Source organism: Macrosteles quadrilineatus, unplaced genomic scaffold (genome assembly GCF_028750875.1).
Source record: "Macrosteles quadrilineatus isolate MER2022 unplaced genomic scaffold, UCM_ALF_1.0 Scaffold_9__3_contigs__length_116548681, whole genome shotgun sequence".
In the NCBI taxonomy this organism is placed as follows: domain Eukaryota; kingdom Metazoa; phylum Arthropoda; class Insecta; order Hemiptera; family Cicadellidae; genus Macrosteles; species Macrosteles quadrilineatus.
This window is the reverse complement of record NW_026542602.1, coordinates 74,404,842-74,417,660: the sequence shown is the minus strand read 5'-3', so window position 1 is coordinate 74,417,660 and position 12,819 is coordinate 74,404,842. Positions and strand designations below refer to the sequence as shown.

The 12,819-nt window shown below is 36.5% G+C and overlaps 1 protein-coding gene across 1 annotated transcript in view; it reads right to left on the bottom strand.

Moving 5' to 3' along the window:
* Window positions 1–708: 708 nt before the first annotated feature.
* Window positions 709–12,819, bottom strand: part of LOC129002524 (E3 ubiquitin-protein ligase SHPRH-like) — a 28,407-nt gene continuing 16,296 nt past the window's right edge. The window contains exons 11-19 of the mRNA XM_054430392.1: window positions 9,497–9,699; window positions 8,721–8,900; window positions 7,124–7,359; window positions 5,072–5,325; window positions 4,021–4,176; window positions 3,173–3,694; window positions 2,289–2,399; window positions 1,638–1,792; window positions 709–1,146 (exon numbers count right to left, since the gene is read on the bottom strand). Coding sequence (XP_054286367.1) covers window positions 879–1,146; window positions 1,638–1,792; window positions 2,289–2,399; window positions 3,173–3,694; window positions 4,021–4,176; window positions 5,072–5,325; window positions 7,124–7,359; window positions 8,721–8,900; window positions 9,497–9,699 — 2,085 coding nt within the window. The 3' untranslated portion in view covers window positions 709–878. The remainder of the gene's footprint in view (window positions 1,147–1,637; window positions 1,793–2,288; window positions 2,400–3,172; window positions 3,695–4,020; window positions 4,177–5,071; window positions 5,326–7,123; window positions 7,360–8,720; window positions 8,901–9,496; window positions 9,700–12,819) is intronic.

Here is a 12,819-nt window from a genome sequence, read left to right as displayed (position 1 = left end):
CTGGCCTTAGGAAATTTTAAATAATTAAATTAGCTTTTTAGGGCAACACACCTCTGCTTCCATGGTTTATGCCCGCCTTGTTTACATCCCTGAGAAAAACCTAATGGGTGTTGTGACTACTACCATAGACTAACCAACACAAGTAGACTTCTCATCCCATTGTCAGTTTTGAAGCACGTTTTTCGTGTCTAGTTCATGTATGTAACACATGGGCGCTAGAGTCGACGAAACTTTGTTTCTATTATTTTAGGGTTAATTTCTTCATTTGTGCTTTACTGTTTGGTTGTATAACTAGGGGACAAGTTATTGTTTATGATTAGATTGTATTATTTGGTTAAACGAGGTTTTAAATGGCTGTAATAGTGGGAAACAAATTGTAAACAAAACACGACCTCTACATAAACCGTACAGAACTAACAATAAAATTGTCTTCAGCTTCCATAAGGATGAGAAATCTACTAAGGGAGTATGTTTTATCTATGCTACTACTCTCTACCAGTTGATTTTCTTAAAATAATTAATAAGGAATCGTGCAACACAAATGGCTGTGATTGGGCATAAAATTAGTGACGGGCATGAAGGTTAATTTTTCTCTACAATTTAGTTTTTTCGTCTATAAGGTGGTCCGGATGATTGGATTTGCAACAGTTGGAGTTCTACTGTAACTGATAAAATTAATTCAAAGGAAAAAGAACGTAAAACACCAGATAAAGCTTTCAACAATTTATTCCTACTGTCTAAGAGAATACTGCTTCTACTTAAGTGAAAAAATATAATACGATACAATCAATTAACACAAATACAATGACACAGCCATCAGAATATTTTAATTGACAATATAAACTAATGTAATGCACACAAATTAATACTGAAGGGTCTCATTCTTCCTCACTATCAGACAATCGCAGACCTTCTTGTTCATTGTTGCTCTCATTGTCACTATCAGAGTCTACGTTGAGTACAGAAGAGGAAGGGTCCGGCTGACTAGTGTTGATAGATAGTTCACAGTCGCTGGAGAACAAGTCAAACAGTTGCTGGAGTGTGATACAATCATCAGCCCATTGTTCTGTTCCACTAGCCGCCACAGCAGCAACTATTCTCTCCTCTATCGTCTCCCGCACTATAAACCGATGTACTGTTGTGGGCCTGAAACACCATTGATCGTAAAATATTAATATCAACGTGGATAAAGCAGTGATCCATTTTTGTAGCAGGCGTTCGCCAGACTTATCTTTGAAAATAAGAACCTTCTGATGAGCGTTCAATCTAAGTAATAATTGTTGGCTCTAAACTATCCAACCCCCCCCAGGTCTGTTATGCATAAATAAGATCCTTTATTAAACATTACTAGATTTGAGTTCTACTGTACAATTAACCAATAATCTAGACCAGTGGTTCCCAACCAATTTCCCTCCTGTACCCTTTTGTATATCTAATATTGTAAGCCCAAGAAATCACTAATATTCCTATTTGTGATTAAAATAGGTTTAGGCTCTTTCGGTGTACCCCCGACTGGTTTCTTGCGTACCCCTGTTGGGAATCCCTGATCTATACCAACCGTACAGACAACTCTGGTTGTCTCAATTTGAGAAATAAAGCATATTTTCAAAAACTTTAGTGAGGGTTGTTAAAGCCACCTGGTTTGTCCTATCCTGTGCACTCTTCCCACAGCCTGCAGCTCATCAGCTGGGTTTAGGATGGGTTCCACCAAGAACACATGAGTCGCCTCCACCAGATTCAGGCCCTTTCCTCCAGAGCGCAACGGCAACAACAGGGCTGTCACTCCTTCTCCCTTAAACACATAACACACTGTTAACACGTTTTCTACCGCAATATTATTAAATTTTCCATTCATATGGACTAGCGACGCAAATATGTGACGGCCGGTTTCCGCCCATAATATGCGACAGTTAGTCACTCAGGATTATTGTAAAAACTTCATGTAAGCAACAGAACCACTTTGCAATATCAAGAAAAAGTAAAAAGCCTTTTTTTAGAACTCGTAATAAAATGCACATTAATCTAGACTAATTGTAATAGAGAGTTTTCTGATTTTCAAGGAATAATGTTCAACTCTTATCTTTTTAACTCCTACTAGTCAAATAACATGTGTTTCCACACTACCATCACCGCAAAACTGTGAATCAACTACTGTTACTTCTCATTGCATTTTCACACAAATAACAGCCGTAGGTGACAGCTGCTATTTAGCAGACATCAGTTGTATATAACAAACAGCCTTACAGTAGTTATACCTGTTGAAAAGATACAAAGGACTATTGACCTACCTTGAACTCTTTAATAGATTGCCGACGGCTAACTTTACTGGCTTTCATTCGCCGGAATGTGATGTTGTTTTCACGGAATGCCTCAGCCAAAAGGTCCAACATTTTTTCCCACTATAGAAAATCATCATGTTAAATTTGTTCTAGCAACATTTTAAGCAATACAAACATAAACATATTAGGTCAAGTCAAGAGTATAGGGTTAGAGCCACAGAAGGTAATGCTAAGGAAAAGTTTGGTTGTTGCTGCTAAATATACCCTCAAAATAGATGGTTCTTTTGGGAGTAAGAGAAAGTATTTTTATAAAATGGTGGCTGACACTGTGGGGTGCAAAAAGATGAATAAATAATTGTTCTATAGACCTAAGTAACCAAGAACAATCAAATAAAATAAAAAATGGTACAACACTTATGAATAATTTCTGAGGAACTTATTCAAAAAATTCACTCAAACATTCCCACTTTTCTGGAAGCAAAGCCTTTGAAACAATGGCATTTTGTTAGTTCACTAATTAATATTCCAATGACAAGGAGGAACTGGATCCGGAACCAATTCTTTTCACATGGTTTGAGGAAAGCACAGTTAAAATTACAGTAATAAATCTACTTTAAGTATTTGAGTTTCAATTACTTACTCATGATTTAAAAAAGTACAATATGGTTGTTTTTAAAGATAAAGCTTTGTAACTGACAAATTTTTATGAGTTCACCAGGCTGACCTGAGAAAATTCAAGAGGTAGCCTAAGGGGATTATAGATACTAAAAAATATATCATACAGCTTAACACTAACATTTAGTTGTATTATACAACATCTTATTTAGTCTTAAAAACCCCATTTGACATTAACATCTAATAATAAGATAAACTAACATACAAGTTTTACTTACTGCTGAGAAAATAAGTATTTTAACATCTGGCTCTTGGCAGATAAGAGAGAGGGTACGGCCAACAACAGCTTCCACCTTGGTGGAATAGGAGCCCTTGACAGATGTGCTCGTAGTGGTACCACTGCTCTGGGGAGCAGGCTGACTCGTGGCACCACTGCTCTGGGGAGCAGGCTGGCTCGTAGTGGCAATACTGACAGAGGCAGTTGTGTCGGGTGAGATCTCACTCTTACTTTCACTTGTAGTTTGCCCTGAATTGTTGGCAACACTGTCAGTTTTGCTAGGGTTAGTAGTTGATTCTTTTACATTGTTGGCAGCGCTGTCCGTTTTGCTCTGTTCAGGTGAAGTTTCAGTCGCTTCTGCACTGGTCGTAATGTCTGTGTCTGTGTTGCTTTCAACATACGAGATCTCAGAGACCAAGCATGACTGACGACACTGAGGACACTGCAGGTTGATTGTTGTCGGCTTGACGATGAAAGACAGACAGTCGAGGCAAAGACAGTGACCACACTGCAGCACTGACCACTGCAACATAAGCAACATGCTATATGTTATTGAAAACTAAGTACCCTACAGGGCTTCATTAATGGGTTTTTTTTAGAAAAATAGGAATACAGATTTTCTACATTTTTGATTCCCTCTAATAATTCAGTTAATTTTTTAATGAACAGATGATCCTAAATTTAACCTTTAAAATTGTTCAGTGGACAGATAAATTAGTTAAACTTCCTCCCTAATAAGTAATTGTAACTTTTTTCATGTTGTGTAGTCTATATCCTAATTTGGAATCAGGATTGCAACTAGAATCTAAAGATGTGCGAGTGTGAAGTATGTAAGTTGTCAAGACAAACCTTGTCTGTAAGATCGTTACGACAGACAGGACAGATGGCAGCAGGAGCTCCTTCCTTCTGCAGAGTCTCCAAGTAACACAATGTGCCAATCTTCTTCTTCAGCTGTGCTTCGTTTACAGCTTTCTCAGTCGTTAATTTTGCCAGCTCCGGCCCAACCTGACGATCATAACGAACAATTATTGATCCAAGCGATTGTGCAATTTTCATCACAATTATAGCGAGAAAGGTTGAGTATTTAATACAAAATTTACAATATTAGAGTACATATCTATACTATTATAAAAAAGAGGTGGTGTCTGTGTGTGTGTATGGGAAAAGTAAACGCGAAAACTACTGGTCGGATCGGGCTGAAATTTGGCATGATGATAGCTCACATTCCCGATTAACATATAGGCATATTTTTATCCCAAAAATCCTTTCGGGCTCCGCCCCAGTGGCTCTGGAGTTTCCCATGTTAACCTTATGAGAAATGAAATTATTGAATCTTAACAGCTGTTTCAATTAAACAAGTTGGTTCTGTTCTGTGATGTTGAATAGCATTAAAGTTACAAGGATTACCAACAGGGTGCAGCACTAGCACTATTATTTCTTTTACATTTATGACAACAGCAAAAGGTGAGTGAGCGTAGCGAACGAACTTCAACCTGGAGGCGAGTGAGCGTAGCGAACGAGCTAACCTGAAGGCAAGTGAGCGTAGCGAACGAGCTAACCTGAAGGAAAGTGAGCGCAGCGAACGAGCTCCAACCTAAAGGTGAGTGAGCGTAGCGAACGAACTTCAAAAAGAACCGAAATTTCTTAAACCATGTCCTCACTCATAACTGCTATAAGCATTTGATACTTATATGCCAACCCCGTACGAAGGACGGGTACTCTGCTAGTATGTTATAAAAATCTGAGTAATGAGATCTTAAATTTTTTTGAGATATTTACATGTCATGTTAGTTCAACAATACATTTTCCTTTTTGTTCTCCTAATCATAATCATCTTCTAGTATTTATTTTTTTCTCAAATAACACCTAACGATTATTTACCAAGTTTTTATGTACTCACCCTGTACATCTGGATGATGTGATGATTCTCCCCAGTTGTCCGTTTGTCTTCGTCTTCACCAGCGTACGGCAGCCTGAGCCGCATCTTGCACATGTTAAGTTCATCTTTGGCATCCACCAAGTCACAGATCTGTCGCCATAGCAGGTTCAAGTCTAAGAACTCCTTCTTTATCTTCTCCAACAGTGAGAGGTGCTGAGCTGCTTCCTTGGTGTACTCTGTCGGTGCTTGCTTCTGTCTTGCGTATGTTGCTAGAGCTGAAAATCAATAATGTTTCAACTTGCAAAATCCAGTCTGTTGCCACCTTAACCAGATATCTAATCACAGGAAACGATTCATACTTGGCAGAAGCATGGATTGTCCTTCACATTGATTTTCTTTCAAATTGTTTTTGTAAACTACGAGTCTAAACCAGCTAGAATAGTAGTGGATGAAGTCAAGAATACGGCATTTATTTCAGATTTGAACTAGCTAGGTTCTGTCAAGATCTTGATAAAGACCTTAACTTAGGGACAGCATTTGTGAATATTTTAGTAGGTTAAATAAAAAATTGAAATTTAAATGTTCATAGGCCTACCAACCATAAATATAAAATTACTGACAAATCTGAAATCTGTTCTGAATGAAACCTCAAGACACAAACAAACAGCTGTGCGAATCCAGAAATGTTGAGTCAAATCAGAATCCGAATCATAGCTGTACAGGTTTTCTATAACCTGGTAGATCCAAATTTTTTAATTAGTCCCAAGTTCAATCCCGGTCAAATTTAAATCTCAAATTTACAGCCGAAAATTTAGAATCCGAGTTTAAAAATCAATTCCGAGTTGAATCCAAATCTCTTTTCTTTTTTTTTTGGATGTATCCAAATTTTTATATCTGTTCTAAGTCGAAACTGGATCTAAATCTTTTGTGATGGACTACCAGTTTGTGTAGTTTAAACATAGGCCTGTTCAACTAAAGTGTTATTTCTCTACATAAACCTAAGTCCATATGACTATCATAAGTTAACAACTCACACTGTGAGGATAAGTTTACTAATAGCCAAGATAATATTCAAATGTGAAATGCGACGTAGGTCTAAAGCCTAACACTAAGTTATACTATGGCCAGGTTTCTAACATGAACCACGCAATAGCAAATCAGAGTACAAGTAGTTTTTGGTGTCAGCTGTCCAACTTTGGCCCATTACAACTTTGGCAATATCCTACGCCCACGCCTATAAATTTGAAAACCAACAAGCTAAAAACAGGCGTTAGTCTGTTTTTACTTAACTAACTTAAATTTTATTTGTGGAGAAAATATGAAAAAAATTGAAGGTGATACCGCTGATCTGGATGATTATTGTGGAAGCTTTATACTAATAAACAATTTTAATCACAATCAAAACAGAAATAGAAGTAGATCAAACTGAAACTATACGTCATATTTTCCATTAAATCAGAAGAAGTGCATCATCAGAACTATAAATTATAATAATACAGTAGGAGTAATACTTTTATTCTAAAACATAGGCCTAATAAACAACTCAGTTGAACTTATTTAATAATTTATTTAGTTACAGTAGTATGGAGTCCAATTTGTCTTGCTGATGCTGTCCCGTTGTTGTTGTCGTACTATCAAGTCACTCACGAAAACTCCAACTCCAAATTAAAGTCAATCCAATGTTCCAGTTCCAATTCCAATTTGGTTCAATCGACACTGAACAAGAAGTAGCCTAAGAAAACTCAACCATGTTCGCCATTTAATTCTCCGTTGGCTCTAAAACCGACTGACGAATTGACGATTGAATCCAAATCTGAATCTCTTGCCGGTAAACTTAAATATTGAATCTGACATGAACCCGGATCTTTTTCCGGTAAATATGAATATCGATTTCGAATCTGAATACAGTTAGAAACAGTAATTTAATCTCAAATCTGAATCGAATCCATACAAACATTCGGATTCAATTTGTTTTTCAAACTATTTGCACTGGCCTGATACAGTCAAATACTCATATCATTTATTATTATTTATGTTACAGAAAAGGGTAATAAGTCAACTTATGGTTTTTACCTTTAAGGATTCTTTCAAACGGAGATGCTTTGAATCCTCCCTTGAAGTTTATCTCAAATGTGTTGAGATTGACATCCACCAAATGTGACACTTCCTTGATGTCCAACTCTCTATACTTAGACCAATTTTCACTGCCAGGTAGATCTCTTTTGTTGATACGTTTCTTTATCACCCTTTCCTCAAATAGAAGGGCTTCATAAGCGTTTAAAGCGCTCTCGGCTTTGCATAAAACACACCTGTAAACAAATGTATATACAATTGCTGGATGCCTAACAATTACAATTATTTTAAAAATCATTGCATAATTCCATTGCAGTAATGCTTGGTTTAGATAATAGTATTGATACGCTCATTCAACCATAAATAAACACTATGGGCATTGATTTAGGCGATCTGAAGATTTAAAGAACCTAAAATGGAAATAAATTGGGTTTATTTCGCAGCTTAAAGATCTACTTGGACTACTTGGAGACTAAGATATTTTTGTCAAGTTTTTTTTGTCATTTACTTTTGCAAACACTTGATGAATTCCCATAATTTAAGACTACTGGATTTGAAACATTCTCATCTTCTTGTAAAGACACCTAGCCTATTATATGCCTTACTTTGTAAGATTTCAAATTTTTAAAATTTAAAAGATAACTTAATACTAAAGGAGTAGATCATGTTTGAATGAACAACAATGCGCTGTTTGAGAGGCTCTTTCAATTATGTTGCATTTGAATGAAAAATGTTCTTCAACTGGTTCATTTACATGTGATGTCTACTTAAGTATTTACAAGTCAATAGTGAGGTCAAGGTTACTTTATATTATTTAGGGATGGACAAGACTGCATTTTAAGTTGAAGACAAGATTCTATTTTCTCGTCATAATTCAAGACAAGATTGTAGATTTCATTTCTATTTGGAACTATTTGTCTGCGCAATTTTAGAATGGTTCATAAATAACAATAAAATACTATTAAAACAACAACTAAAGTGAAATAACTAATTATTTATTACAAAGGTAAATAAAAAAAGACTGTACAAAGTAACAAAAGCTTACAGGAACTTAAATAGTTATAAAAATCTTAAATGAGAAAAAAAATCAAATGAAAATAAGACACCTTAAATGTAAAACTGCAACTCACAACAGTCACAGTCTGTAAGAGACGAAAGAATTGTAGTACAGCACTAAAACCTCCTTTATCCGGTATTCATTTATCCGCGATTCTGGTTTATCCACAAGGGTTCTGCTTCATAAAATAAAAACGATAGGCCTACTTAAAACAAAAATGTACATACGCAAAGAATAAACTAAATAGGAACAAATTTGCAAAGGAAAAGCAACAACACAACCCCTGCATTGCGGGTATTGCATAGACTTTCTGAAGGCAATTTTTTTTATCTCGTCTTGGAAAAAGTCTTGGAGCAAAGTTAATCTTGCTCGAACAAAATAAATTATTTTTTATCCCGCAAATTTCTCCAAAATTCAAAACCCGTCCATCCATAATATAACTGTAACTAATACTTTATGTAAAGTAAGTGGTGTCGCACAGTAAAGATTTGAGAATAGTCCACAATGAGTGATTAAACAAGTACGGCCAACTCGACCTACCTAGTTCGATTCCTCACGGTAGCGGCCTGAGGCAGGTGACAGCACAGAGCCTCTGATGCCATGACGTCAATATCAGCCATGCGGAGACCCTTCATTGCGTTGCACACTTCCAGTCTCACACGATCCATATCCGCCAGCCACTTGGCTAGCTCTAGCCTCACCATGTACAGCGATTTGAGCCTGCCAAGAGCCAACATTACTGGATGTAGCCTTATTCCCTTCATGGAAAATACACTAATTTGAAACTGCAGCAAAGTTGGCAGGCCTCTGTTTTTTTTTTTTAGTTAAAATTTAAAATGTAAATATAATTTAGCTGTAAGAAAAAAGGATTCTAAGGCCGAGACCACAAATCCCTTAATTTAATCCCACCACATGGTTAATTTTTAACCAACGAGATTGGTTTTTCTGTTTTCACGTGCGACGCACGTGGAAGAGTTTGACCGTGGCCAAACTTGTCTTACAAGACTGATTTTTCGGGCTAACCAGCGAGACTGATAGAACATGCCACACTGGCAATAAAAAAGGTCTGTATCCGTGATCCGCATAACATTAATTGATGTATTTAATAGTCTCCAGAATATAAAATCCATGAATAGTTAGAATTTTAAAAGTCATAAAACTGCTTTTGTCCAGTATTTTATTTAGAATTTGACAATTAATTGTTAACCTTCACTTGCCCGTCCACACAGACATTAGGCCTATGTGTGGAACAAAGCAAAGCAAAGAGTCAACTGTACTGATATATAAGTGGCGGCACCAGGTGTTGGGAGACTTACTTGTTGGCCAGGTTGTTGGACTGGTTCTTCTGCCGTACGTCTGTATGTTGTATGGCTGCCTTGAGTCTGGTCAGAAGCTCGTCCCTGTCCATGGTCCATTCCAGCGTGTATAGCCACCACTCAGAGTAGCCTACTGTGGCTCCATCTAGGTGAGCTGCAATGTTACCTGCGTGACTGTCCACTCTAGCCTCTGTAGCTGTGATCTGCCATACAGTCACACAATTATCACATACTGACCTAAAATTCAGTTGATCTCAACCCAATAAATAATTTTTTTTTTTCTAATTTGTTATATTGTGTTACTTAAGTATTACTGGTCTACAATATTATATTTGTGCATTTACTTTTTTACCATAGAGTTTAAACCGTGGTTTTCCCCCCAAATAATGTCAACGCAGTGCTTGTCCCCCACGATCATTGCAATACTGTGTTCTCGTGCCCCGCGATCACAACAACCCATAATTGTCCCCTATGATCGTGACAACATCGTGATTGCCCAAGACACTGGTGTACATGAAATATAAACAATAAAAATATTTTTTAAACATAAATAGACTGTTAACAGCTGTCAAAATAAAACAAACCGATTTGATCAATACCACTCTTCCATTAGATTGCATTGAAACTATTAACACCTGTAAGGCATAGCTCTTAGTCCCGAAGTAAATGATGATGGGTTTTTGCTCATCTACAGGACTCGACCTTTCTAAGGGTATGTGCAAATGTTTCCTTTGATACACAAAAGCTGAGAAAAAAGGACTAGTTTTGTGCTCGCCTTTTGATGTATAGAGGAAGATTGAACTAGTGTGTTCCAACTACTCTTCTAGAATCTAAATATATAAAAGGCAAAGCCCTCACTGACTGACTCACTCACTCACTCACTCACTCATCACTAATTCTCCCACTTCCCATTTACCTAGGAGGCTGAAATTTGGTACACCGATTCTTTGGGCATTAAATAGGAAAACTGAGTAGTTTTTATTCTGATCGGGCTTTCGGGCTCCGCCCCAGTGGCTCTGGAGTTCCCCATGTTAACCGTATGATTTTTCATATTTAAAAGGAATTTCTTAACAGCTGTTTCAAACAAGTTGGTTCTGTTCTATGATGTTCAATAGCATTAAAGTTACAAGGATTACCAACAGGGTGCAGCACTATTATGTTTTTAAATTTATGACTACAGCCAATTTGCAACCAAAAGGTGAGTGAGCGTAGCGAACAAACTTCAACCTGGAAGCGAGTTAGCGTAGCGAACGAGCTAACCTGAAGGCAAGTGAGCGGAGCAAACGAGCTCCTACCTAAAGGTGATTGAGCGTAGCAAACGAACTTCAACCAGGACGTGATTGAGCCATGCGAACGAGCTCACTTGTGAAGTTAAACGGGGCAAAGCCCGCGGGTACAGCTAGTGGAAGTATATATAATAAAATTTGTATATATAAAAACTACAAATATAATAATTTACGGATTGAACTCTAAGGACATCAACAAGAAAGAGTATATAAGCCGCGGGTATTAGGCCGCATATGTACATATACATATATGTACCGTGACACATACGGTAATAGATACTTCCTTATAAGAAAATTCACTAAAAAAAACTAGGCAATGGTTTACTGAATTTATCTAAAATTGTTTGTATTTGAAGATGATCCCGTCTTGAAGACATGAAATGTACAGGGTGTCCCGGAATTCTCTGGAACCCTTTTTCATATTTGTCATATAATCACTCATATAAGCCTGGTTTTCTGTCTGTGTGTCTGTATGTGCTGTGTGTTAATATTTTGTCGTATCATAACTTATTTTAAAGATAGAACATTTTAAATGGCCGCCATTTGAGTTGGTACAGCTTATAAATTTAATACTTTGTGCAAAGATTAGACTTACTTTTTACTACTTACGTACCAAGATTCAAGTCAATCGTTCATGGAGTTCAAATGTCATGGATTCGTTTGTAAAAATCACATACAGACACGTAGACAGAAAACCAGGCTTTCTAGATCCATGTTTATAAGATTTTTAGAATTGTTTTTACTAAGGACTAGCTGTGTGCCCGTTCTACGCACGGGGATCTTATCGTAGCCAGTTGAAACCTTCTTATATTAAGAACAGCAGTTGATTTAAATATTTTCAGATATGCTGGCAAAACAATTATAGATAAACCTTCGCAAATACAGTATCTGACAGTTTCAAGCACAAGGCAAAACAAATGCTTCGCAATTAAATGTCACCCGGATCATGTTGGTCCATATGTTAAATCCAATGATTAAACTAAAAAAATGCTTTATAGATCTATGAGGCATAGCCCTAAGGTAGGCCTGAAAGTTACTTTCCACAATGGTTAAAAGTATATAGGTACTACATTAACCTCACAATTTAACACTTTATTCGGGTTGACATTTTTCATTATCAAGATGCGCTTGTCCTTTCCGTGAAATACTGAGAAATAAAGGACATTAATGCGTTACCAACAGACATACACACACAAATCCAGAACTTAATTAGGGAATTTGCTACATACCTATAAAATTAGTATTTGAAATCTTTGTTATTGTCATCAAATTTTATCATAACAATTTATATTTGCTTGGACCGAAGATGACCCGTAATGCTGACAATTTAGATTGGTAATTTATAATAAAAATTACCAAAATAGGCCACGAACTATTGATGCATAAACAACGTAAAGCGTTTAAACAATTCATGATGGTTTACTGAGTTTTACTAAAATGCGTTAGCCTATCGTTTTCTTAGCATAAACTAACATTTTGGAATCCAGATAGAAAAAGCAAAACTTATACAGTTAAATTGAATACGCCTGTAAGAAATAAGGTGCAACACCAACGATAGCTAATTTGTAAATTACAATGATGTTGTAGTACGTTCTAAGGGAAATCAGTACCAAAAACCAACGTTTACAGTTAAGAACTGTAGTACATCCGACCAACTGTATGCGTCAATCAAGTCCTGAGGATATTGATCTCTTGGTTTTGGATTTTCTCGTAAAAGGTTATTGGCAGTCAAAGTTATTTACCATTAATTGCTTCTTTTATAAGCAACTTTTAATGTAAACTTATCGGTGTCAGTTTGAAAAAAAAACCTTATACAAACAACTGTTTTGTTATTTAACAGATTACGTATTCTCTAAACAATGATTGGTATAGGCTATCCATTAACATTAGAAGGGAATGTGATAAAAATCACACAACGTTGGGTTTTTGGACGTTTGTAATTTTATTTCTTAAGTAGGTAGGCCGTGTATCTTAGGAAAAAGTACCGGCATCAAGGATCGTCGTCAAAAAGGTTGTTATGAATAATTGGCTAGGCGT